This window comes from Poromitra crassiceps (assembly GCF_964638095.1).
Source record: "Poromitra crassiceps genome assembly, chromosome: 3".
Classification (NCBI taxonomy): domain Eukaryota; kingdom Metazoa; phylum Chordata; class Actinopteri; order Beryciformes; family Melamphaidae; genus Poromitra; species Poromitra crassiceps.
The window spans coordinates 37,117,986-37,145,627 of NC_139625.1; the positions used below are offsets into that span (position 1 = coordinate 37,117,986).

The 27,642-nt window shown below is 46.3% G+C and overlaps 1 protein-coding gene across 1 annotated transcript in view; it reads left to right on the forward strand.

Moving 5' to 3' along the window:
* Positions 1 to 27,642, forward strand: part of LOC310773091 (CD109 antigen-like) — a 96,833-nt gene that overhangs the window by 22,705 nt on the left and 46,486 nt on the right. Inside the window, exons 5-12 of the mRNA XM_083633009.1 lie at positions 7,309 to 7,817; positions 8,719 to 8,815; positions 13,886 to 13,952; positions 16,599 to 16,659; positions 17,041 to 17,137; positions 20,437 to 20,553; positions 20,652 to 20,711; positions 20,809 to 20,894. Of these exons, the coding sequence (XP_083489135.1) occupies positions 7,309 to 7,817; positions 8,719 to 8,815; positions 13,886 to 13,952; positions 16,599 to 16,659; positions 17,041 to 17,137; positions 20,437 to 20,553; positions 20,652 to 20,711; positions 20,809 to 20,894 (1,094 nt within the window). The remainder of the gene's footprint in view (positions 1 to 7,308; positions 7,818 to 8,718; positions 8,816 to 13,885; positions 13,953 to 16,598; positions 16,660 to 17,040; positions 17,138 to 20,436; positions 20,554 to 20,651; positions 20,712 to 20,808; positions 20,895 to 27,642) is intronic.

The window sequence follows — 27,642 nt, forward strand, 5'->3', positions numbered from 1 at the left end:
TACGCAGTGCGACTGCTCAGGCGTTCCATGCTCTTGTGAGGATGCTGCTTCTCTGTGGTAATTTCCTGTCAGTCGTGCGTTCCAATTCCTGACCCGCCCTTATGAGGATTGTAGCCAGAGGCTCCCAGCTTCCTCCAGATCTGCCCCAGATTACCACAGCTGGACTGTGACCACGTCTTCCCTCTCTCCCATCACTCGCTCCAAACTTGTCCTCCCTCTCAGTCTTCTCCTCACCCTTCAGATGCTGCTCTCCCTCTGGGTCTTCTCCTCACCCTTCAGATGCTGCTTTATTCTCCAGTCCTCTGGGTCTTCTTCTTCTCTTCACCCTTCAGATGCTGCTTTATTCTCCAGTCCTCTCGGTCTTCTTCTTCTCCTCACTCTTCAGATGCTGCTTTATTCTCCAGTCCTCTGGGTCTTCTTCTTCTCTTCACCCTTCAGATGCTGCTTTATTCTCCAGTCCTCTGGGTCTTCTTCTTCTCCTCACTCTTCAGATGCTGCTTTATTCTCCAGTCCTCTGGGTCTTCTTCTCCTCCTCACTCTTCAGATGCTGCTTTATTCTCCAGTCCTCTTGGTCTTCTCTTCACCCTTCAGATGCTGCTTTATTCTCCAGTCCTCTGGGTCTTCTCCTCACCATTCAGATGCTGCTTTATTCTCCAGTCCTCTGGGTCTTCTTCTCCTCACTCTTCAGATGCTGCTTTATTCTCCAGTCCTCTGGGTCTTCTTCTTCTCCTCACTCTTCAGATGCTGCTTTATTCTCCAGTCCTCTGGGTCTTCTTCTTCTCCTCACTCTTCAGATGCTGCTTTATTCTCCAGTCCTCTTGGTCTTCTCTTCACCCTTCAGATGCTGCTTTATTCTCCAGTCCTCTGGGTCTTCTCCTCACCATTCAGATGCTGCTTTATTCTCTCCTTCCTCTGGGTCTTCTCCTCACCCTTCAGATGCTGCTTTAATCTCCAGTGTTTCACAAATCACTTTAATGGCTAATTGCGATAAAGCGATTACAGTCACCTCATGTCCGTCTCCCCTCGCTATCCTATCCCTCATCTCTCTTTTCTTTCCTTCCTCTCTCTTCCCTTTCCCACATCCCTATGAGTGTCTGGGAATACGAGCCTTGGGTATTCCAGCAAAACTCAGTTTATACGGACGGAGCAGGTAGCCCTGTATTGGAAACCCAGGCAACCCAACAGTGTTTACGCGGCCCTCGGTAGGGCAATATATAAGCTAGGTAAAGCTGGACTTTATGAACCCTCTCTCCGGTCTGCTCCGCCGGCCTGGGAGCCTTTTGTGGAGGGCCGGGAAGGGGTGTGGGTTTGCGAAGGAGGGGGGTTTACATTCGGTTGTTCAGGAGACAAAACTTGTTTTGTTTTGTGAGGCAGGGGGAGAGGGGGGGCCTGCTTGCTGCGACAGACTGACTGGCCGTGTGTGTGTGTGCGCGCGTGTGTGTGTGACAGAAGACACACAAACACACACCCACATATGCATTGAGAGACTTGGCTTGAGCGTTCAGGTTTAGCTTTGTATGCGAGCCTCCCCCTTTCCCTGTGCCTCTGTCTTTTTCTTTCATTCTCTCTCTCCCCCTCTCTCTTCTCTCTCTCTCTCCCTCCCTCTCTCTCTCTCTCTATCTGAGAACTGACCGCTCCTCCAGAAACTCAAAACAATGACCTCACAAACTCCTATGCCCTTCTTTCTCTCATCCCTCCCCTCATCTCTCCTCTCTCTATCCTACTTCCTCCCTTCCTGGTCCGTTCTTCTACTTTCATTTATCTTTTCGTCTGACGCAAAGTTGCTTGACCCTCCGCCCCCCCCTACAGATCGAATCTGTTGTTTTCTCTCATCCCTAAACTCTTCCTGTGGCTGCCATCTTCTCATCTCCTCATCTATCTTCCCACACTCTCCTCTCTTGTCTTCCATCAGCCCATCTATCCACCTAGCCACCACCATGCATTGTCTGTATTAGTCAAGTTTGAATGCTGAAAGATACAGCATTATCCCCTTTCCGCTGCATCGTATCCCATGTAGGCCGCCATCTGTTTGTGCTTATGTCCGGCACTGGCCCCTCAATTGTCTTCACCGTCAAAAATGAAAACATGTACATTCATGGCTGGGCCGTGTGTGTGTGTGTGTGTGGGCGGCTGGTCGGATTCGGTTCCCTCCCTCCCGGAGATTTAGGAGCGCCGTTCTTTGGGATCGGTTCCAGGTGGACGCTGCCGGAGATTTCCAAGAATGATCTTCAGCCTCCTTCTGCTCAGTCTCTGCTCGCTAGACTGCTCCAGCCTCCCGGACCCAAAAAGCCCTGTATCTGGAGGCCAGAGCGGCTGAATAAGTTTACATACAATGAATATTTTGTGTGCGTGCGTGCGTGCGTGTGTGTGTGTGTGTGTGTACGGACAAATTTGGAGTGCAGACTAAATAGCAGCGACTGAGGATCCTCTCTTTGATGTGTGTGTGGACGCTTCATGCAGATTGAGTTGCGCTTTTCCTCGTGGGTTTCACGTGCCAGCAGGGGGGAATTAGGGTGGTTGTGTGTATGAGACTGCTGCAGACTAGAGGGACGAGACTGCTGCAGACTAGAGGGACGAGACTGCTGCAGACTAGAGGGATGAGACTGCTGTAGACTAGAGGGATGAGACTGCTGTAGACTAGAGGGATGAGACTGCTGTAGACTAGAGGGATGAGACTGCTGCAGACTAGAGGGACGAGACTGCTGCAGACTAGAGGGATGAGACTGCTGTAGACTAGAGGGATGAGACTGCTGTAGACTAGAGGGATGAGACTGCTGTAGACTAGAGGGATGAGACTGCTGTAGACTAGAGGGATGAGACTGCTGTAGACTAGAGGGATGAGACTGCTGCAGACTAGAGGGACGAGACTGCTGCAGACTAGAGGGACGAGACTGCTGCAGACTAGAGGGATGAGACTGCTGCAGACTAGAGGGATGAGACTGCTGTAGACTAGAGGGATGAGACTGCTGTAGACTAGAGGGATGAGACTGCTGTAGACTAGAGGGATGAGACTGCTGCAGACTAGAGGGATGAGACTGCTGTAGACTAGAGGGACGAGACTGCTGTAGACTAGAGGGATGAGACTGCTGTAGACTAGAGGGACGAGACTGCTGTAGACTAGAGGGATGAGACTGCTGTAGACTAGAGGGATGAGACTGCTGCAGACTAGAGGGACGAGACTGCTGCAGACTAGAGGGATGAGACTGCTGCAGACTAGAGGGATGAGACTGCTGTAGACTAGAGGGACGGAGGGACGAGACTGCTGCAGACTAGAGGGACAAGACTGCTGTAGACTAGAGGGACGAGACTGCTGCAGACTAGAGGGACAAGACTGCTGTAGACTAGAGGAATGAGACTGCTGTAGACTAGAGGGACGAGACTGCTGTAGACTAGAGGGAAGAGACTGCTGCAGACTAGAGGTGTGAGACTGCTGTAGACTAGAGGGACGAGACTGCTGCAGACTAGAGGGACGAGACGAGACTGCTGTAGACTAGAGGGACGAGACTGCTGCAGACTAGAGGGACGAGACTGCTGTAGACTAGAGGGTTGAGACTGCTGTAGACTAGAGGGTTGAGACTGCTGTAGACTAGAGGGACGAGACTGCTGTAGACTAGAGGGACGAGACTGCTGCAGACTAGAGGGACGAGACTGCTGTAGACTAGAGGGTTGAGACTGCTGTAGACTAGAGGGACGAGACTGCTGTAGACTAGAGGGACGAGACTGCTGTAGACTAGAGGGACGAGACTGCTGCAGACTAGAGGGATGAGACTGCTGCAGACTAGAGGGATGAGACTGCTGTAGACTAGAGGGGCGAGACTGCTGTAGACTAGAGGGACGAGACTGCTGTAGACTAGAGGGACGAGACTGCTGCAGACTAGAGGGACGAGACTGCTGTAGTAGACTAGAGGGACGAGACTGCTGCAGACTAGAGGGAATGAGACATATCTTAATACTGTGTAAGAGTGTATTCAACCATTTGTTTTAAAGCTGGAGAGAGGGCCCATGAGTTTGAATGTTTCCCTAAGTATGCGCGTTAGGAAGATGGGGTGTGGAGGTGAAGTCAGACACAGGGACAGATGGTTGGAACAACACACACACACACACACTCTCTCTCTCTCTCTCTCTCTCCCAGTGCACTGCAGGCGTCTTTCCAGGAAGGATCAGGAAATGGGATGCATTTGGAGCACAGACAAGTGTGTTGTAATAGTGAATACTGGAGTCCACATCTGGGCCTGCAGTGGGGCACTAGGTCAGGTCTTGAGGGATTTGAGAAGCGCCACCCTTATCTCGGTGTGAATGAGGAGCGGCCCTTCCTGTTTGCTTTAGCAGACATGCTCTAGTTGGAGTGTCCACAGCCAGATAGCCAACTTGTGCCATGTGACGGCAGCATCCTTCAAGTGTGTGTTGGGGACGTCTTAATATAGAACCTCTCCAAGTATGGACTGCTATCCGCCCGTCGTCACGCCTTTGACGCGTTTCTCCGGGGAAAGTGTGTTCCAGCGTATTGTGAAACTCTGGATGTGTGTGAGAGGACCTAACAGTGTGGTTTTGGCGGTGAAGTGAAAGGATAGGGGAGGTGTGTGTGGGAGAGAGAGGGAGGGAGGGAATATGATATGTGCCTGTACATGCACTGTGTACATGCACTGTGTGTGAGTGTGTGAGCACGTCCAATATAATCAGGCCCAGCTGTGGTCCTGAGTCGCTGGTCAGATGAGGAACGGACTTGGCTCGGAGCCCTCCCCTCCACCTCCCTATCCATTCTTCATCTAATTACTAGCCCTCCATCCCCACCCCTCCACCCCTCTGCACTCCCTCATTTCTCTGTGGGTTACATTGCAACATGCACGCACACACACACACACAATATCAGTATGCTCTGGCCCACAGTATATGTCTGTGCATGCTTTTATTGTCCTCTCTCTCTCCTTTTATGTAGATGGTTTCTCAACTTTTTTTTAATGCTCTGGTATCGTTTACCTCTTGGCTCGGTTTGCTCCGAGTGCCGCTTTTGATGTCTGTGTGTACTATATCCACAGGGGCAGTGTTTGTGCATGTCCAAGGTGAGGATATTCTGAAGGAATGTATCTTAACTGGAACCTTTCCCCCCTCGTAATCGCTCATCTTCACAGATATGAATGTGAATCCTCTTCAGTGTGAGCTTTTCATGTAGCCGACGCAGGACGTCCCGCTCAGCTCTAATGGCTAACAGGGGATAGCGAGGACAGCACTTAAGGCTTTTGAGATGGGGTGGGGACCAGTTTATCCATCATTGGCCTCGCTCGCAAAACGTTTCCCAAGTCTGCTTCGTGTTCAAACTTGTGGCAGCTCTTTATGTGTGTGTGTGGGTGTGTGTGTCTTTATTATGAAATTGGGCGAGTGAACGTGTTGTATTCTTGTTTATCAGCTTTTAGATCCTGACCTGAATAGAAGACACGGAGCAAAACCTTTTGGCACAGAAGGAGTGGGTTGCGGCTCATTAGAGCTGACTTGCCAGCTCCACTCCTCTCTACACGCCGAGGCTTGCCGCTTGTTCAGCCCAACTTTTACTTTCCTGATGAGGTCCAAATGGAGATTTGATCATTCATGTGAAGGCTGTCAGTGTCTGCTGAGGGTTGGGCTATGTTTGTTTTTGGCAGTTGCATCTAATTAAGGTTTGTCAGATATCATCCTTCATAAAGTAATTTGCCACAGCAAAACCATTTGCAGTACAATATGCTTGTGTAAGGATCGCAGTATTGTTTGCTTGTGTATATATAATATATATATGTATATATTGTGTATATACATGTATATATACGTACATGTATATATTGTGTATATACATGTATACTGTATATAACCTTTTTGGCAGAGGGACAGTAATTACTGAAACAAGTAGATTAGCTGATTCCAAATTCAAATTAATTTGGTGGTACAGTATAAAGCTTTTAGTCCATTCTGGAAACTTTAAAACTAAGCCATGTAAACTCAACCACTTTTGTTATATTCTTCACACATGGGCAAAATACGGCCCGCGGGCCGCCGGCGCGCCCTAATGGCCTATGGTAAATGGCCTGCATTTATATAGCGCTTTTATCCAAAGCGCTTTACAATCAGTAGATAGTCTACATTCACCCATTCATACACCGATGGCGGCAGGCTGCCACGCAGGGTGCCTACACACCATCAGGAGCAAGGAGGGTTAAGTGTCTTGCCCAAGGACACAACGACAGCAGCTGGGAGGGAGCGGGGATCGAACCGCCAACCCTTGCGTCATTGGCCGACCCGCTCTACCTCCTGAGCTAAAGCCGCCCTGTGTGGCCCGTGATGGAATTGCAATTTTTTTTTCTTTTTTTCTTTTTTACAATGCACCATGCAACGCAACATGCAAGATACCTGCTGAATAAGTTTCCAAATGTTCATGTAATTCTGGCCAATACTCCACTTCTGTAGCATTTCAGTCTGGAATTTGGAATATCTTTCAATAATCTTTATGACTAAAACGCTAAAAGTAATCTCATGTGTAAGAAATGACTGTTCTACATTGAAGTAAACATTTAAATAATTAACTCGTTGGTTTTGGATTTATTTAGCTTCAAGAGTGCATTTTTGTTCTTGTGTGACCCTCAACACAGGCTTTGAGAATCCCGGGCCACTTACTGATACTTATGCTTAAATGAACCCACTCATATTCTGGTTTATTTCAAGAAAAACATTTAGGCTATTGGAAATTCTAATTGGCTGGTAACTTTAAAATCTAGCAGCATTGGCAGGTGGTCAAAAAAGTTAATTTCAAGACCTGCAGGGAGAGCAGGTGGTGACATAGGAGTGAGTGAGAAAAGGATCAAATATTGGTGGTTAAGATTCAATAATGAAATCACAACTGTTAATTTAAAATGAGTTATTCCTCTAAACCTGGCTTCAAATGCCCCACATTTTTCGCGCTGGCGCCATTCAGCCCTCAGCAAAATCTGGTAATGAAGAATTTTTTTTGTGGCCCTCTTTCATCAAAGTTGCCCATCCATGGGTTACGGCATGACAATATTTGTTCGCCCCCCGGCAACAATCTGGGTTTCTCATGTGGCCCCCCATGAAAAATAGTTGCCCACTCCATGTATGTCTTCTTCCACCTGACAGTTTGCTGGAAAGTCTAAAATACTCTTCTCAACATGTATTCTGATTACATGCTTTGCTGCCTGTAAACACACAACTTATCAGATCACTGATATTATTAATTTGGCCTCATTCAGAAGGAATTAATTTAGACTGAAGTGTTTGTCAAGGGTTCTTCCAACAACAATGTAACCCTTGTCGCTGTTTCCCTGGCAGACTGAGCGCGGCGAGTGGCTGCAGTTCCAGGCTGACCTGCAGGTGGCAGTGGCAGTGGCGGACCGCCTGAGAGCCGAGGCGGAAGAGGAGCTGACGGCTCTCCGGACGGCCCATGGGGACGTGGAGAGGGAGCTTGCGGCCGCCCAGCAGAGGCAGAGAGAGGCGGACGTGCAGCTGGTCACCCTGCGGGGCGAGCTGAGGGACAGCCGGGTGAGCCTGGATGTTCTCACCCAGGCCAAAAGCCAGGCCCAGGCGCCGGAGAGACCCGCCCCCGCTGAAAGCAACAACGACCGTGAGGGCAGGGAGAGGGGGGTGTACAGGTTGGGCCGAGAGGGCTTGGGAATAGAACATCAGAATGACGGAGTCAAGAGCGTTGTCACCCAGGAGGCTGGAACAGACTCTAAGGGCGTGGCCAAGCGGTACCTGAGAAATGTGACCAATGAGGATAGGAGCGGAGATGAGTCTCGTGCCAATGAGACCCAGAGGACGGTAACCACGGAGAGGTCAAGGTGAGTAAGTAATGATGCACAACATTTAATATAAATAAATATCTGCTGAAGATAGTTATTCAAACTCTCTCGTAACGGACAAGCCCGTCTTTTATTGTCACACGAACACCACAATACATGCATGCGGCCACAACACACTCATGCTGACGGTGGCCGGTGAAAAGTGTCGTCTGCATTTAACCCATCCAGGCATGTCCTTTCCTCCGAGGGGCAGGCCAGGAGCAGTGGTCGCTTTCTCGTACAGCGCCCGGCTACACCCAGTTTATGAAAGCTTTTACATTTGCTGTTCTGAGAAAATTGGTGCTTTTTCAACTTTTAACAGGAGCAACAGCACTTTGTTTGGAATAAGCAGAAGAAGAACTGGGTAGTTAGCATGAGCAGTGATAGCCACCATGGCTGAACACACAGAGAAAAGAGGGCCACCTACAGAAACTCCAAGGAAACAGAATATCACAGTACTGCAAACAGTGTTGCTCAAAACTCATTTGCCTCCCCTGTGTGCTTTTCTGTGGCGTGTTACTAAATTATGCGTTATGACCCGGCGGTTAGAGTAATGGTAGAGTACTGGTATCATTTTGTATGGTTGGTAATTTAAAATGTTCAGACAGTCACATATTTCAAAGCAGCACATAATAAATCCCTTTAGTGCTGTGCACATTTGTTTTTCTCTTTGGTAATCGAAAACGGACAATAAGCGAATTTGGTCAGGACTGTTTGTGGTTTGTGTTGAATGTGCCTCCCAGGGCCTCTTGAGGACAGGGAGAGGGTTACAATCGTTTTATTTACCACTGGAGTGCAAATGGAATAACGGTCAAGAAGAAATGCTATCAAAAATAGTTGGTTTGTCTGCTCAGGCCTGTACTCTTGATTCTGTGTGTGTGTGTGTTTGTTAATGGTACAGAAGCCTCTCCAGACTACCCGTCCCCTCGGACTCCCCCACTGTGCAGAATGGAACCTCCCAGTCCAACACTTCCATAACAGTTGCATCTACCAACAAGGTGAGACATTTTGATTCTCGGGGGGAGGGGGGGGCTATGAAGATTATCCTTCATTAGGGTTTGTTTCCGGCAGGGGTCGTTATTGCATTAGACCGGGAAGGAGTGTTTTTTTATTGAGTTTGTAGGCTATAATATAAATGGTAAATGGCAAATAGAGAGCCGCAGTAACGAGTCCGGAAATCATCGATGCTAACAGCCCTGGTTCTTCACAGTTTTCGCCTATGGGAGTTTTGAATGGGTTTTTGGCGCGATGCTTCTAATAATATCTCTGGGCAACGCTGGCTTAATCAAACGCGAACCAGTGTTTAGTAATATCATCTTCACACACGAGGACCATATGTTGGAAGATGGCGCCGGGAGAAGGCGACTCGCTAGGGAGCTCTAGTGACTTCATAGACAAATAGGCTTGTATTCCAGTGTAAACGCGTTTTGTTTTGATTTCGTTGCTTCGACTTGCTTTGTAAATATCTATTGTATATAACAGTGTAACTGAATAGTGTAGATAGTGGCGTCTTCGCACTTTTTTTGCAAGAAACCGCGACGGCGGGGACCCGCTCTGCCCGCTTTGTCCGCTCGCACGCAAAAAACAACAACAAACAACAGCCCCGCGCCCCCGCCATGGAGGCAGAGAACGGAGGCACGGACACCAGCGGATATAACATGGAAATCAGCGTCGGAATAAAATACAACAGGGACGCGCTGATCAAAATCAGGAAAGAACGGATATATCCCAACAGCAACTGGCAAGCTCCAGATCTTACGGATTTTCCTGAACTCAAAAAACAACGCTGGAGGAGGGGGAAGAGAGGGGGGCTTCTCGCCCGCTTGAGGAAGCGCGCGGATAAACCACCTCTCCCAAGCATACTGCTGGCAAATGTTCAATCGCTGGAGAATAAACTTTGTGAACTAAGAGCGCGTGCACAATACCAAAAAGACATAGCGCGATGCAATGTTCTGTGCCTAACGGAAACCTGGCTTACTCCTGACACAACGGACCACTCTATCGCGCTACCAGGATTCAGTGTATTCAGAGGAGACAGAAACGAACAATCCGGTAAGAAGAAGGGAGGGGGCGTATGTCTTATGATTAACGAAAACTGGTGTGTAAACACCACAGACATTGGGAAACACTGCTCAGCAGATCTTGAATATGTAATGGTACAATGCGTGCCGTTCTGGAGTCCGAGGGAATTCACGACAGTCACCATCATGGGTGTATACGTTCCTCCACAAGCGAACGTGACTGTCGCACTGAAAGAGCTGCAACGCGCCATCAGTGCACAGGAGACAAAACAACCCGAAATGGCCCTGGTGGTGACTGGGGATTTTAACAGGGCAAACCTGAGAGGCAGAATGCACACATTGTACCAGCACATTCACTTCCCCACGCGAGGCAGTAACACACTGGACAAATGTTACTCAAACATCCGACATGGCTACAAAGCCGTCCCTCGCCCCCCTTTCGGCAAATCGGACCACGCCTCCATCCTACTTGTACCCAGGTACAAACAAAAACTAAAAAGACAACCCCCAGCATTCCGAACCGCCCACTGCTGGTCAGACCAATCAGACGACATCCTGAGGGACTGCTTTGACCAAGTGGTGTGGGAGGAGTTCAAAGCTGCAGGAGACCTGGGCGAGTATGCAGATACGGTGTCATGCTTCATAAAGAAGTGCACCGACGACATAGTCCCCACAAAAAAAGTCAAAATAATGCCGAACCAAAAGCCTTGGGTCAACAGCGACGTCAGGGCTGCCCTCCACGCCAGGACCACCGCCTTCAGCTCTGGCACAACTGACCAATACAAGCAGGCACAATATGCCCTCCGGACCGCTATAAAAATAGCACGTAGAGATTATGGAAGGCAGCTGGAGTCAAAACTGGACACTAACAACCCCAGACACCTGTGGAGAGGGCTCCATGCTGCCACAGACTTCAAAGAGGTGAAACGACAGAACCCCAGCACGTCACCCACCCTACCGGACGAACTCAACGCGTTCTACGCTAGGTTCGACCCCTCTGCCAGAGCGCCTCCCCTCCTCCCCCCCCCCTCTCCCACCCCTCTCCCCCTCTCCTCCCCCCCATCACCCCCCCCTCCCTCCTCCCCCCCACCACCCCTCCCCACCCCCCCTCCTCTCCTCCCCCCCCACCTCTCCCCCCCCATCACCCCTCTCCTCCCCTCCTCCCCCCCCTGCCACCTCTCCCCCCCCATCACCTCTCCCCCTCGCCGCCCCCCCACCACCCCTCCTCCTCTCCCCCCCCCAATCACCTCCCCTCCCCCCTTCCTCCACCCCACCCCCCTTCCTCCCCCCCACCCCCCGATCACCTCCCCTCCCCCCTTCCTCCCCCGCACCCCCCCCCATTCCCACCTAACCACCAACCCCACCCACCCTCCACCCCCCACAGACCGCCCCCTCACCATCACTGAGGATGAAGTGTGCCGGTCGTTCCTGCGTATCAACCCACGCAAGGCGGCCGGCCCGGACGGCATCCCTGGGCGGGTCCTCAAGGCCTGCGCCCACCAGCTGGCAGCCGTGTACACAGACATCTTCAACCAGTCCCTCTCCCTCCGACGAGTTCCCTCCTGCTTCAAGGCAGCAACAATCATCCCCATTCCCAAACAGAAAAAAGTGACCAGCCTCAATGACTGGCGCCCTATAGCCCTCACACCAATAGCCAGCAAGTGCCTTGAAAAGCTGGTCATATCAAAGATCCGTCCCACACTCCCCCCGGACCACGACCCGCTGCAGTTTGCATACCGCCCCAACAGGAGCACAGCGGATGCAGTGGCACACGTGCTCCACACCGCCCTGTCCCACCTGGAGGGGAAGGACACCTATGTGAGAATGCTGTTCGTGGACTACAGCTCAGCATTCAACACCATAGTACCCTCCAGGCTGGTAAGCAAACTCAGGGACCTGGGACTAAACACAGCGATGTGCGACTGGATCCTGGACTTCCTGACAGACCGCCGCCAGGTGGTGAGGGTGGGCAACCTCACCTCCTCCCCGCTGACCATCAGCATAGGAGCACCCCAGGGGTGCGTCTCCAGCCCCTTCTGGTACGACCTCTACACCCACGACTGCGTGGCGACTCAAACTTCAAACACCATCGTGAAGTTTGCAGACGACACAGCAGTCGTGGGGCTGATCTCGGGGGGCGACGAGACGGCCTACAGAGAGGAGGTGAGGGTCCTGGAACAATGGTGCCAGGACAACCACCTCTCTCTGAACGTCTCCAAGACCAAGGAGATCATTGTGGACTACAGGAGAGGGGGGGGCACACACCCCCCAATCACCATCAACGGCACAGTGGTGGAAAGGGTGGACAGCTTCAAGTACCTGGGAGTCAACATCCACCAGGACCTGACCTGGGCCGGCCACACCGCCACTGTTGTCAAAAAGGCCCAACAGCGAATACACGGACTCAGGCGCCTGAAGAAGTTTGGGCTAAGGAAAGAAATCCTCAGGGACTTCTACAGAGGCACCATTGAAAGCCTGCTGACTGGCTGCTTCACCGCCTGGTACGGGAACTGTACCACCATGGACCGCAGGGCGCTACGGAGGGTGAGGCGCGCGGCCCAGCACGTAACAGGAGACGAGTTGCCAGAACTGCACGAACTGTATAACCAGCGGTGCCTCAGGAGGTCCCTGAAGATCATCAAAGACACAAACCATCCCCACAACAGCCTGTTCTCCCGGCTACCCTCAGGGAGGAGATACAGGGTTCCAAAAACACGCACAAATCGCTTGAGGAACAGTTTCTTCCCGCAGGCCACGAGACTCCTAAATATGCACAAATAGTGCAGTAGTCGTACCGCAGTACCGTACTGCAGCTGCTACTATTACGGATGCCTAACGTTTAATTGTAAATTTAAGTGTATGTTTAATAAGGTGCCTAACGTTTAATTGTAAATTTAAGTGTATGTTTAATAAGGTACATGCTATTTGCACATGTATGTATAAAACGTCGAATTTGGAATGTCTGAACACGTCTAACGTATGCACATGACATGTGCACCTATGTGCAATGAATATGCCACTGTCGTATAAGCCACCGACTTGTCTTATTGCTTATAAGATGCCTATTTCTTATTGCCTTATTGCTGTCTTATTGCTTATTGATGCCTATTTCTTATTGCCTATTACTTATTGCTGTTGCCTATTTGTACTATGTCGTAAACGGAGTCCACTGCACAAGAATTTCACACGTGGTACTTGTACCATGGAGTGACAATAAAAATCTTGAATCTTGAATCTTGAATCTTGAATCTTTTACGAGTTTTGAAGCTTTTACGTGCCGTTAAAAGGGCGGCTAGCTAGCAAACGGCTAAATGAGACTACACTCTTGAGTCGATGGGGATATATACGTCAATAACGTCACTACTTCAAAGGACGAACACAGAAATTCTCTTTCCCTCACCTGGTTCAGCCCCGTTCAGCCCGGGGTAATCAGTGCACACATCAACAACAGTCCAGGTTGAGTGCTGACGTGACGTGGAAGCCTATGCGACAGTGTGTATTTCTGGATTAGCTTAGCTCGAGCTTTTTACTTCTAGGGCTCACAGTTACGCTTCAAAACTCATGAAATTGGTCCTCATGTGTGAAGATTATCCCGCTGAACCTTGGTTCGCGTTTGATTAAACTTGCGTTGCCCACAGACATTATTTGAAGCATCACGCCAAAAACCCATTAAAAAATCCCATAGACAGAAACAGTGAAGAACCAGGAAGTTCGGGACTTCCGCATTCAGCCAAAAAAATACGTCATCCCTGCGGCTCTCTATGGCCTGCATTTATATAGTGCTTTTATCCAAAGCGCTTTACAGTCAGTAGGTACATTCACCCATTCATACACCGATGGCGGCAGGCTACCACGCAGGGTGCTGGCACACCATCAGGAGCAATTTGGGGTTCAGTATCTTGCCCAAGGACACTTCGACATGCAGACAGGAGGAGGCGGGAATCTAACCACCGACCTCTTTTATCCAAAGCGATTAGTGGATGACCCGCTCTACCTCCTGAGCTACAGCCGCCTCTAAATGCTTTGTGAATTCTGTGTCTTTTCAAGAACCTTGGCCAACTCAGAGGGCGAAGATGCCTGGATTGGCAAGAGAGCAAGTCAACCACTGACACAGGTGTGTGTGTGTGTGTGTGTGTGTGTGTGTGTGTGTGTGTGTGTGTGTGTGTGTGGGTGGGGGGGGGGGGGGGGGGGGGGGCATTTAATAAACTGGTGATTGTACAATGGACTTCCTAGTATAAAATTAAAACAGGACTTATTCCTGTATAAAAAGAAAAGAAAATCTCCTCAGTTACTTGGGAGGTGTTCTACATGTTCCTACCTTGAGCCTTCAGCGTGCGGTTTGTTTCGGGGGCACAGACACAGGGCATCCCCGTAACCATAGTAACTCACTCACTCCTGCCTGGTGTGAGGAGATGGAGAGACCCTGCACTGCTGTGAAGAACCACTGACTGAGCAGCATGCATGGGAATAAAGTAAACTACAATAATAGATTTTGTAGTCTATATTTCTCCCTTTTCTGAATAAATCACTGTTGCGCTGTGCTGCTCTGTCTTGTCTCTCCGTGTGCTGTCGGTGTCCTCGTTTCACGCCGGCACGTTATCAATTGTGAAATGTGAATTTGTTTTTTTTGTTTTTTTTTAATACTTTTATTTTTACATCATTTTTGCAAAATCATGTAACAGGAGGTCAGGAGAGGTCACAACATACACAGCATATCACTTTGTACAATATAGTTTGGCAAAAGAAGAGTGAATTTGTTTTTGACTGAATGAGAAAATGGGCTTGTGGCGTTCCAAACGTTCTGCATAGATTTGGCAGCCCTGGTCGGGGTCAGACTTGTAGTGTTGCCATTCTCCCGGCCAAGTCATGGCAAGAATTGATGGCAGTATAATCTAATCTGACATGGTGACCATCGTGAAAGACAAAGATATAGTGTAGTTTGATTCAGTATGATTTAATCTGACATGGTGACCATCGTGAAAGACAAAGATATAGTGTAGTTTGATTCAGTATGATTTAATCTGACATGGTGACCATCGTAAAAGACAAAGATATAGTGTAGTTTGATTCAGTATGATTTAATCTGACATGGTGACTATCGTGAAAGACAAAGATATAATGTACAGTAGTCAGTGTTGGGCAAGTTACTCTGGAAAAGTAATTAGTTACTGTTACTGATTACTCCTTAAAAAAGTAATAAAAGTTACTTTACTGATTACTTTTTCAAAAAGTAACTAGGTACGTTACTAGTTACGTTACTAGTTACTTTTATTTTTATTTTTACCCCAAATACCGTCTAGCATGTCACTGTATTAATTATTTTCGCTTTGGTATTATAGCTATGTTAAACGAAAAGCCAAAGGCATTTTACTTGGAAATTCGGTTAGAAAGAACAGGAAGTGGTGTGTTAAGACTGGCTAGCTTCACACGAAATGAAATCAGACAGTCACTCACAGATAACGTGAGTGAAAGATGCTGTTACTGTCGGAAACTCGGAGTGGTAATACAACAGCCTCAATGCAAACGTTTCAAGCTTCGTTGCTGAAAGAAAAGTGATGATCTGTCAACATTCCCTGGGCCGGCCCGTCTGACTACGGTGAGAAAGGCTTTGACGAGGTTAGGAAGTAACTGTGTACAACACTGACTTACCCAAAGTGTATCTGTTAATCCAGTGAACACACCCAAGTCTACCTCACCCAGCGTCGCCTTCAATTTAGCCTCCGTCCCCGCATATTCTCTCTCGAGGTAGCCAGGTTTCTCTTGCTCGTCTCCTTCTTCTGACTCGGTTTGTTTTGAAAGCCAGCGCGCACGCTCTGACGCTGTATCGCGCACACACACTATGACGTATATGTGTGCGTCGGCGTACTCACGGTCCACCTGAGTCGGTAAGGATAAAATGTTTTCTTTTACATAGAAAACACTGCATTCTGTCAGGCAATCATGTAACGCAGTAACACATGCATTACTTGGATTAGTAACTGTAATTAATTACTGTTTTGGAAATTGTAACGCCTTATATTACTTAGTTACTAAAAAAGTAACTAATTACAGTAACGCGTTACTAAGTAACGCGTTACTGCCCAACACTGACGGTAGTTTGATTCACTATGATCTAATCTGACATGGTGACCATCGTGAAAGACAAAGATATAGTGTAGTTTGATTCAGTATGATTTAATCTGACATGGTGACCATCGTGAAAGACAAAGATATAATGTAGTTTGATTCAGTATGATTTAATCTGACATGGTGACCATCATGAAAGACAAAGATATAGTGTAGTTTGATTCAGTATGATTTAATGTGACATGGTGACCATTGTGAAGGACAAAGATATAGTGTAGTTTGATTCAGTATGATTTAATCTGACATGGTGACCATCGTGAAAGACAAAGATATAGTGTAGTTTGATTCAGTATGATTTAATCTGACATGGTGACCATCGTGAAAGACAAAGATATAGTGTAGTTTGATTCAGTATGATTTAATCTGACATGGTGACCATCGTGAAAGACAAAGATATAGTGTAGTTTGATTCAGTATGATTTAATCTGACATGGTGACCATCGTGAAAGACAAAGATATAGTGTAGTTTGATTCAGTATGATTTAATCTGACATGGTGACTATCATGAAAGACAAAGATATAATGTACGGTAGTTTGATTCACTATGATCTAATCTGACATGGTGACCATCGTGAAAGACAAAGATATAGTGTAGTTTGATTCTGGCATACAGTCTGTTTTTATGTCGTTGTAGGGAAACGAGAGGAGTCTCTAAACAAGTATAACTCTTCCCTCACTGAGCTGCCTTCCACCAAGTAAGTTCACACACACACACACACACACACACACAGACCACAGTGTCCTAGAGACTGCCTTAATCGTTACATTCTGTAGCTGTAAATCTGATGACTCATATTGACATGTGTCTGCTGAACTCATAAAGTGTTTTTGTTGTTGTTGTTTTGACTCTGCTATATGGCAGTGTAACGCGCTGACCAATCTAACAGGCAGCTATTTTGTAATTCAGTTTTACAACTCACTTGATGACCTAAAAGTCCAACAGAGATGTCCAGCTCTTGCTCAGTGTTTAAAGCTAATCTCTCAGTACTGGTTAAGATAAGATACCACCTTAGACCTAATCTCTCGGTGCTGGTTAAAATAAGATACCTCTTTTTGTGTGCTGCTCTTGTTGTCAGGTCGCAGGATGGCTTTAACCTGCTGCTGCGTCGCCACGGAGGCTCTAAGAGGAACTCACTGCTGCGCTGGTGTCAGAGCCAAACTCAAGGCTACAAGGTAAAATGGAGGCTGATTTTATGTATTTGTGTCTTATGAGCCTGAGGCCGGGTCCACACTAGGTTGTTTTCATTCTTAGCAGGTGTATTGAAAATGAAAACACTCTCGTCCACACATGCGTTTCAGCTGCGTTTCAGGAATAATCTTCATCCATACGAGCAGGCCTGAAAATGCATATCACATGACCATTCACATACACTTAACACTTCGCTACTCTTAACTCTAGCACTCTGAGATTCTTTATGAATGAAAAGTGCACTACAAATAAAATGAATTATTATTTTTATCATACTGGGCATGTGTATGCCGGTGTACACAGGAAGCAGATTGTCCGCTAAGCTAAATGGCTAAAACTCAGTCCGAGCTGTCTTTTTCTCGTTTTTCTCATTTGGTAAATGTCTTTCTCATTTATCTTTATGGATTATATTGGTTTATATTGGATTACTGTATATATGGATTATATTGGATTATTTTGGTGCCAAATTGTCAAGAAGACTGTCTACATATGACACATTTTATCTTGTGTTTCTAGAGTTCATTCTTAACTCATTGAGTGCCAAGGACGAGTATGTTCGTCAATTCAAATACTAACGTAGAGTGCCAAGGACGAGTATGTTCGTCAATTGCGTTTTTTGACGGTGGGACGTGGATCAAAGCCTCTTACATCTCCTATAAAAATATCTGAGCTATTGAATGTGTATAACCTATTTTACAGACCCATTAGGTGGTGACAGTGCTCTCCAGATTAGAGAAAGTTGAGGAAAAAAAAGCAGAAAAAGCCCCGTGATGAAGGAGAAACCGATGCATGAGCCAGAGCGGCACAGATTGCTCTGGCTGCCTGGAGCCAACGTTAGCTGCGAACAGCAGTCAATCTGCTCCCACAAATGTCTCTGTCTCTGCTGCATAGCTTCTCCACACGATTAGCCGCCAGAAAATAAAACCAAAGCCAAACCATTCTCATGAGAATGGTTTGGCTTTTCAGTGTCGCGCTGGGAGCCGGCGCACAAGGCTGAGCGCTCCGAAAATAGACTGGGTGCAGTGCACTTTGAAACGCGCAGCAGAAAGCCTATAATCGGACGCAGCTTCATCCCAGCTCACAACCGAAACCCCAGAAACGCAGACGAACGCGAGCCTCCTCCAGACTCCCCCGACGAGCGGCCGCCATCTGAACGTGGATCCGTGAGGCAGCAGAGCCTGCCATAGCAGGCAGCAGAGACTCGCCTGACACACGCAGCAGCCAGCACAGCGAGCAGAGCCACCAGAGACACTCCCACGGAGGAGGAGTTTGGAGTTGAGGGGGGTGTGGGTGCTGTTTATTGAAGGAAATTACTGTTCAGATGTTTCAGGTCAGAAAATATTAGTTTCAGAGTCAGTGATTTGCTTGAAATGCTTCATTTCACAAAAGGCTCAATATCTCAGCTTCTAGATGGAAACGCCTGTTTTTGCTGTTTTTGACCTATCTTCTCCGGCTGATAACTAAAGAACGGAAAATGATATCAATAAACTTTTTTTTGCTGCTGATACAATAGAGTCTCATCGTTCTTTGTCCGTGTTCGGTGTTTACATAGTAATATCACACAATATTCTGTGGGCCTCGAGAAATCACTGAAAACGCTCTGAAACTCTGGCACTGGGAGCGTCCGTTCTCCAAAAGTGGCTGGCACTCAATGAGTTAAAGAGATTTTGGTGCGGACAGCGCAGGGAGCTTCAGTTTAAAATTCAGACTGCTAATATGTATATTTTTGAGCATTTTGTCACCACCACAGAAACACTAGGTAACTGCTACTGTAAGTATATACGGTTGTGTTGATGTTGACTGCTGTTAGTTATTGGTTTGATTAATGGTTTAATAATGTGTATTTGTAATTCTAACAGTAAATTGGATTGTTAGAGTAAACGGTTGCCCTTTGTGTGCGTGTTTTTTAAACTACTTTCCTTCATAAACATGACGTGTTTACCATCATGTAAACTTGATCATTTTCCAATGGTCTCCATTTCTGCCTGTCCACATTGCAATGCAACCCCGGAGCATTCCAACTGATGTGGGGTGAGCAGCGTATTTGAAGGTCTCCATCGTCGGGGGTCGGAAATGCCAGAGTAGTGTAGACTCAAAGCGTAAACGTTGCGAAAGTTGTGCAGTTTAAAACACAAACGTATTGATTGATTGGTTGATTGATTGATTGGTTGATTTCTTTATTTTCATGTCATGCACATAGGGTGCCCAACCCTCATGGGTTTATAAGGGTGCTTTCTCACTGGTGCCCCGGTACCGTTCCCGAGCACACTTGTCCCCAAATTGACCTCAGTTTCGGAACATTTGACGAGTGTGAATGTTGCGCACCATTCCGTTCTGCGCCCGGGTGCGCAAGGGGGAACCGTGACAGGATCCACTTGAAACGGTGGTCTGGGGAGCGCTTTAGCGTGCCCGGGCACGGAACACTTTCGAGGGTGAAAGCCGACCATTAAGGAACCACATACGACAAACAAACGGCTGACGATAAACTCCAGGCATAGTTGATGATGCAAGTGCACTCTGTTCCGTTTCAGAGCGCGGAAGAAATACTGTAATGTGAAAGCTGAACAGCGGGGGAGAGGCGCGGGGGGCAATCGTTCCCGATTGCGGAACAGAACGGAACAAAAGCAATCGTTCCCAGTGAGAAAGCAGCCTGAGACACCAACATAAATTACCGTTGCAGTGGTGCATTTAAATCATCATGAATCATAAATCAACATACTGCTCAAACAATACAATATATAAAACAAATCATTACATCACTCACTAAACAAAATGTTCTGTCTTTGTTCCCAGGCCTGACAGATGACATTTGCTATGAAGAAAGTTCCTTTCTTGAAACACAGCTCAAGTTTCTCATAATCATCCATCTCAAAAAAGTCAACATAAATAGAGGGAATTTTACTAAAGAGTTTTCAATTTAATTTAACTCACATAGTAAACAGTCTGTCCTCCTGAGGGATAGCATTAAACCTGCCAGTCTCTAGTGCTAAAGGAAGAGTTCCACAGCGTAATTGTGCACACAGAGAGCTTTTTCCTTTGTTTAAGTTAAACTTCACATAGGGTTCTACACTGTAGCTATCTTTTATGAGATAATAGGTTCTTACTTTTTGTTTATACCATATGTCAACAGACCATTTATCTTTATACATAAATGTATGAGTGTAAACAGCCTGAATCAAATCACTTAAATGTGTTTCAAACATTGACTGTATATATTTCAAATGGTAACAACGCGACTACACGAGACATCGGATTTTATTTTCTCTTCTCCCTCTCGTTGCAGAACATTGACATTACCAACTTCAGCAGCAGCTGGGCCGATGGTCTGGCGTTCTGCGCAGTCTACCACACCTACCTTCCCTCGCACATCCCTTACTGCACCCTCAGCCCGGAGAGCAAGGTAGACAAGACAAGTGGAAATTGCACTGTGCAATGGAGAGGACCACAACGATTGATCCTGTTTGAACCTATGAATGAATTTTGTTCCTTTCTGTGTAGAGGGAGAATCTCAGTCTGGCCTTCAAAACGGGAGAGAACGTCGGGATTGCACAATCACTGGTAAGAAAACCACAAGCTGAACAAATCATTTTATACATATCTTGCGATAGTCATGAGGTTGATTTGGTTGCATTAAGCCTTTAAATTTGTTCTACAGACGGTAGAGGAGATGCTGAGAGCAGGGGGACCTGACTGGCAAAGGGTCCTGAGCTACGTGGAAAGCATGTACCGACACTTTGAGATGTGACCACAGGTACCGCAGGTACTGACAGACAATCCTACAGTGGTCAGAAAACACTATAGCTGAACACCAGCTTGTTATCCCTTTGTGGGGTGTCTGAGACTTAAAAGACCAACGTTCTGCTACTTGATCACTCCTAGCAGCCATACAGCACATTTCAAAGTAAATGCTAGCCCTTCAGCCCTTCAGAATACTGTATTGGGATACAGCGCCCCTCTGAGGAAAATAGTGTATGTGCCAGTTGAGTTGCTGTAAATGTCTCCACACTGGTACTTCCCTGGCAGTGTACTACATCTTGTCCTTGACCAAATCTGCGAGCAATTCCCCAACTGTGCCTCGACTTATCTACCCATCTGCCAGTTCGCAGTGCCTTTTAACTCTGCTGTGATCCTTTACAAAGATTATCATGTTTTCTGGTCCTCTCTAGCACTCTGTACATATGCACTTTTGTCCGCACTTTGTTGATGTAATATAGGTGAATGTATAGATGTTCTAGACCTGCTGTAGTCTTCTATGGGCTTGGTAGGCATCCAGTAGCAAGGCTGCAGTTCAGTAGGAATTGTCTATGAAAATATGTCCAATTTGATCAGGTTTGTTTTGTCTTTAAATTGAAGTTGGAGTAAGAGTCAGTGCTAAACATTCATAAGTGCCTCCACATTTTTACAAGTGCACTGGCACTTTTTAGGTGCTCAGGAGGTATGCATGCAATGTGTTACTGAGTGGCATAGAGCAATAGTAAATACAGACATGCTCGCATGTCCAATGCCAACGCCATCTAGTGTCTCATTGGGGTTAACTCTGTGCAAACATCCTGACAGACTACACACTCCTCCAGCACTGACAAATACAAACAGCCCAGCTCTTATATAGGTGCTCTTTACCGAGCATGAGATTAAGACGGGTTTCTACTGTGTCTTTGTGTCGCCAAAGTCCTGCTTGCCAAGTATTGGAACGTTTTCTTGTTGAATATGACGATTGTAAAAACATGTTTATATGTAACTATTTTGAATATAAAGTGATACCAAAGAAATAAAATGTATGAAACAATAAATACAGTTTTTCCCCTAATTCTTATGGGTTCCGCCCATATTGATATAGCAATAGTACAATGAAAATATTCAACAGAACACCCATTTATGTTCCGTGTTGGGGGTAATGTAATGCATTACTGTAATCACATTACATTTGACTAACGGGTAGTGTAAGGCATTACGGTTCCTAAATCCAGCAATCACAGTTACTAAATCAAACATTGTCATTACTTGCATTACATAAATTCTTCAATTGTCACTAGGATCGGGATTTAATCTGCAGGATTATGGACAAAAACCTTTTTCTGCTTTTTCATGCATGATTGCGCAACACAACAGCTGACTTAAAAGCTGTTAATTGCTAGAATGGATGGGCTGGAGGAATGGGGAGGTGTGATGATTGGTTAGGTTTAGGCATGAGGAGTGACGATTGGTTGGTTCAAGTCAATCAGAGGCAGTCCCTCCGGCCGATCCATTGTAGCACCAACTTTCATAGGGGTTCGAGGCAGATGGGGGTGGAATGATTCAAGATTCAAGATTTTTATTGTCACTCCATGGTACAAGTACCACATGTGAAATTCTTGTGCAGTGGACTCCGTTTACGACATAGTACAAATAGGCAACAAGCAATGAGTAATAGGCAATAAGAAATAGGCATCAATAAGCAATAAGACAGCAATAAGGCAATAAGAAATAGGCATCAATAAGCAATAAGACAAGTCGGTGGCTTATACGACAGTGGCATATTCATTGCACATAGGTGCACATGTCATGTGCATACGTTAGACGTGTTCAGACATTCCAAATTCGACGTTTTATACATACATGTGCAAATAGCATGTACCTTATTAAACATACACTTAAATTTACAATTAAACGTTAGGCACCTTATTAAACATACACTTAAATTTACAATTAAACGTTAGGCATCCGTAATAGTAGCAGCTGCAGTACGGTACGGTACGACTACTGCACTATTTTGTGCATATTAAGGAGTCTCGTGGCCTGCGGGAAGAAACTGTTCCTCAAGTGATTTGTGCGTGTTTTTGGAACCCTGTATCTCCTCCCTGAGGGTAGCAGGGAGAACAGGCTGTTGTGGGGATGGTTTGTGTCTTTGATGATCTTCAGGGACCTCCTGAGGCACCGCTGGTTGTACAGTTCATGCAGTTCTGGCAGTTCACCTCCTGTTACGTGCTGGGCCGCGCGCCTCACCCTCCGTAGCGCTCTGCGGTCCATGGTGGTACAGTTCCCGTACTAGGCGGTGAAGCCCCCTGTCAGCAGGCTTTCAATGGAGCCTCTGTAGAAGTCCCCGAGGATTTCTTTCCTCAGCCCGAATTTCTTCAGGCGCCTGAGTCCGTGTAGTCGCTGTTGGGCCTTTTTGACAACAGTGGCGGTGTGGCCGGCCCAGGTCAGGTCCTGGTGGATGTTGACTCCCAGGTACTTGAAGCTGTCCACCCTTTCCACCACTGTGCCGTTGATGGTGATTGGGGGGTGTGCGCGTCCCCCTCTCCTGTAGTCTACAATGATCTCCTTGGTCTTGGAGACGTTCAGAGAGAGGTGGTTGTCCTGGCACCATTGTTCCAGAATGGCAGCGTGATCTACAACTTTTGAGGGGTGGAGATATGCACATTACTTAACATGTAGAGTAACGCAAAAGTAATGTAATGAGTAGTGTAATGGATTACTTTCTCCAGGGAGTAATTTTTTAAGTAATGTGTATATATTCCTTTTTTGAGTAACGACGTTACGACATCGACCCCCAACACTTGTTTATGTTTCTCTCGAGTTTCTCATCTATTCCCATCTATTCTAGGGTCCTCTGTTCCTTACTTATAACATAACCTTTCTATTATTGGGCTTTGGGTGTATTAATGCAAGTACTGTATTGAGCCTCTCGTTTAATGGGAAATACCACTACTGGTTTGATGAAGTATTGATTTAGCCTTGACTCTACTACCATCTGCTGGTAAAGAACAGTTAATGCAGGTTTTTACTATACCACTATCATGTTGGTCAGTTAAACCCTTTATTGTAAATCAGTGGTTGAAATATGGTCAGCATCTCACTCACTCACAATAGAAACGTGTCTCTTTGGCGCTATACTTACTGCGTAGTCTACTGTAGTGTGCAACCTGTGCTTTTGTGTAACACTCCCATTCTTACAGTTGTCATTTTGGATCAAACGAGTGGCATTTTTTGTTCAAATGCCATTCAATTTAAATGTATTTAAAACAATAGTAGCAGCAATATTGTATAGGAAGTGTTTTTGGAGAGAGTATTGAAGCCTCACATTTCGGAGACTGATTGCCATTCTGACACAAAGCCTTGCTGATACTTGGCTGTCCTGTTACCTTCTGTGCTCTCAGGGTAATAGAAAGGGCACACCTACATGACAGTATTTCTGAATTAATTTGAGAAACATGACGCTATGGATTCATACTCGGAGAACTATCCATAGTCAAAGCCCTATTCAGATCTGTATGGAGCGGTGAAATCATTCAGAAGTTGCTCATGATGGGTGTAATATTCAATACCAACCTCTTTGTCTTTCAGATATCCTGCCAAGAAGCAAGCTGTGAGCCCCAGTGTGTTTGTGTCATGTTTGGGACTATGTACAGTCAGGTGTATTCCCTCTGACATCGGAGACGTATTTGCGGCTCGGTACTGGATGGGTAGAGTAACACCAGTGTCTCCCTGTGCTTTCGGGGCAGGACTGTGAATTGTGTGAATAGACAGGCGGGACACTTCCCTCTGGGAGGAGGTGTTGAGAGTGTGGGGGATCAACGTCAGCCTGCTCCAGGACAAGGAACCAAAATCTGATATTGCTGTGTGTAAGGATATACATATTATGCAGTGAGAGTGTGTATAAGTGTGAGTACAACCCCATAGGGGTTTTTGGCAGTGGACAGGACTGTAGGTGGGGTTTTGTCACATGCAGGTACATGTCAGTCGTCAGTTTGGAGTCTGGACCAGAAGGGACGGCTGGTCTGGTGGTTTGCTGTTGAGCCGGCAGCAGAAGAAGCATGAGTGGGTTCTGGATCCTGGCAGCATGTGTGGGAGTCATATGCTCGACTGTACGACCTGGTTCCGCTCAGGATTCATCCAAGTAAGTGGTTTGGCTACTTATGAATGAAATCAATACCAGTCTCATCTCTGTTGAGGTTTTCAGTTGCCTAATACTTCCTCGTATTCTACTGTATGTTTCAACAAATAATTTCTTCCTTGAAAATGTCTGGAAAGTCTGATTTGTTCTCTTGTCATTTCTAGGGTTGTCCTGATATGTAACACAGGCTGAGTTTAGCCATTGATTAAATATCAGACATTGGCCAGTCATGTCGATGTGACCACAGCCATATAAAACCTACATTTAAATTTAATTATCTATGGATATTTTATTCATTAATTTAATTCTTCAATAACATTCAATAATGTTTTTGTTTTTTTTGTAAAGTAAAGCTTGGTAATCTCTCCCAGAGTTTAGCTGGAATGGGTCACTCTGTTCCACGAATTCAGAACACGTGGAACATTGTAGAATTAGGGTTAGGGGGGCGCCCCAGTGGCTCACCGAATAGAGCGCACACCAACAGGCTCAGCCCTCCCCACAGTGACCCAGGTTCCAATCTGGCCCACAGTCATTTGCTGCATGTCCTCCCCTCACACTCTCTCCCATACCCTCCTATCTATCCCTCACTATCTCTGTGAAAAAGCAAAAAATGTCCCCCAAAAAAGAATTGGGGTTAGGGCTAGAGGTCTTCACGGATCCAAAACCACAGACCTAATGGACCCTTGACATTTGTGCATGGACCCGATTGGCCCCCTCTATTAGAAAACAGACCCAGACCCAGAGTCACTTCTTTTGACTTGAAGTCTTTTTCAAAGACCTCTAGTCACAGTAGGGCTAGTCTCACATGATTGTACAGTAGGGCTGCATACCCAAAGACCTCTAGTAAAGACCGAAGTAAAAAAAAAAGAGAATGTAGCTCCCTTTAGTTCATCTAATAGTCATCCCACAGATAGGACATTTCGAGCTACTTTTCTTCTTCAGCTACAGTGCGTGCGGACCATCTTATTTTCTCATTTGCTGCTTTACTTGGTCCAGCACCTGGCTTGAAGGTTGGAGTGTTGTGGTGTCTTGGAGAACCGGTCTGAACTGGTTTTATCTTTCTCTGCGGCCCGGTTATCCAAGGTCAATGCCGACGCTACACCATATTTTTGTCTTAGTCGCGTTTCCATCCACCTGTTTTTATGCGAAATTTCAATTTGCGCATTAAAAAACTGAGTGGAAACGCTGCAAAATTCGCAAAAACCTCCAAATATCACAAAAAAGTTTTCACGCTTGAGGGAGGTGGAAAAGTCGGGTGTATCGATAAAAGGACAATGCGATAAGTGCAGTGGAAACAGATTAAGTGATATTCTGTTGTCTCTCCATTCAAAAACCACACAGTTTGCCTTGATCACTGCAAAACATGGCGTGATGGGGTGTAGCCTACACAACAGGGCTACACATGGTAAATAATGGTAAATACGCAGCACAATACCCATCGTGGTAAACAGAAGACAACTGGGATTTTAACTTTAAGGCGACTCACTTCTAGAATTGAATGAAATTGTATTCACTTACTATGTGTTCCGTGGATTATAACCAGTGGGCAAGCCCACCCCCTTCCCTCTGATGATGCGGAAGTGAATTGAAAATATGTAGTTCCTCGAATGGCCACTAGGCATCGGGGGCAGTAGGCATTCCCCCCATGTTAAAATGCCCGACTTTGTAACAGGATTAAACATCTTTCCAGTGAGGGGCAAAACACAATTTTGGTCTATATAGCTAATTTCACCTTTTCATAACAACTGTAGGGGGGTAATTTGTTATATAACTCACCCATTTGGAGTAAAATAGATGATAGAAAAGGAGGTGATTGACAGATCGCCTGTCCAGTGATCGCGCAGCTTGCAGATCACGGACCAACAGCAGGTGGAGCTGCGGCTCTGGGAAACTCCCATCTCACGTGAGGTGCGGAAGGACTCAACCCATTCCCTCCCACTCTGCTGACGAAAAATCAAGATGGTGACGGCCCACGTTTGAAGTCCGCCAGGAAAACGAAATTTAATGGGATAGCTATGTCCATATAACGTTGTGCTTGCCGAATTGAAGAGCGGGATGTGGTAGCCTAATCCAGAAATTGCATTTTATTGTACCTTTGTCTAGTTGTAGATCATCAAGAAACTTTAAATGAATAACGTTAGATGTGTTTAATAGGGCTTTGTCATTGCCTGCCTGCAAGAGGGCACGTATCGATCAGCTGATCAGCAGAGGCAGACAGCCTCAAACACGAGGTGATTGACAGCTCTATAATTCGCATAATAGCAGCCTAATTTCAGACTTTCTGAAAATTCGATTAAAATTTGCAATACCTTTTGGACCCAACTAATGTGCGTGACCTTATCAATATTATATCGATATTATGATATGAGACTAGATATCTTAGATTTGGGATATTATTGTATGGTGTAAGTGTAGTCTTTTCCTGGTTTTAAAGGCCTCATTACAGTAAAGTGATGTCGTTTTTTTTTTTTTTTTACTTACCTGACTGTTCCAACTGTTTTATTATTTGCCTTTACCCACTTAGTCATTATATCCACATGACTGATGATTTTCAAAAATCTCATTGTGTAAATATTTTGTGAAAGCCCTATAGTCATCTCTCCAATGTTCTCACAA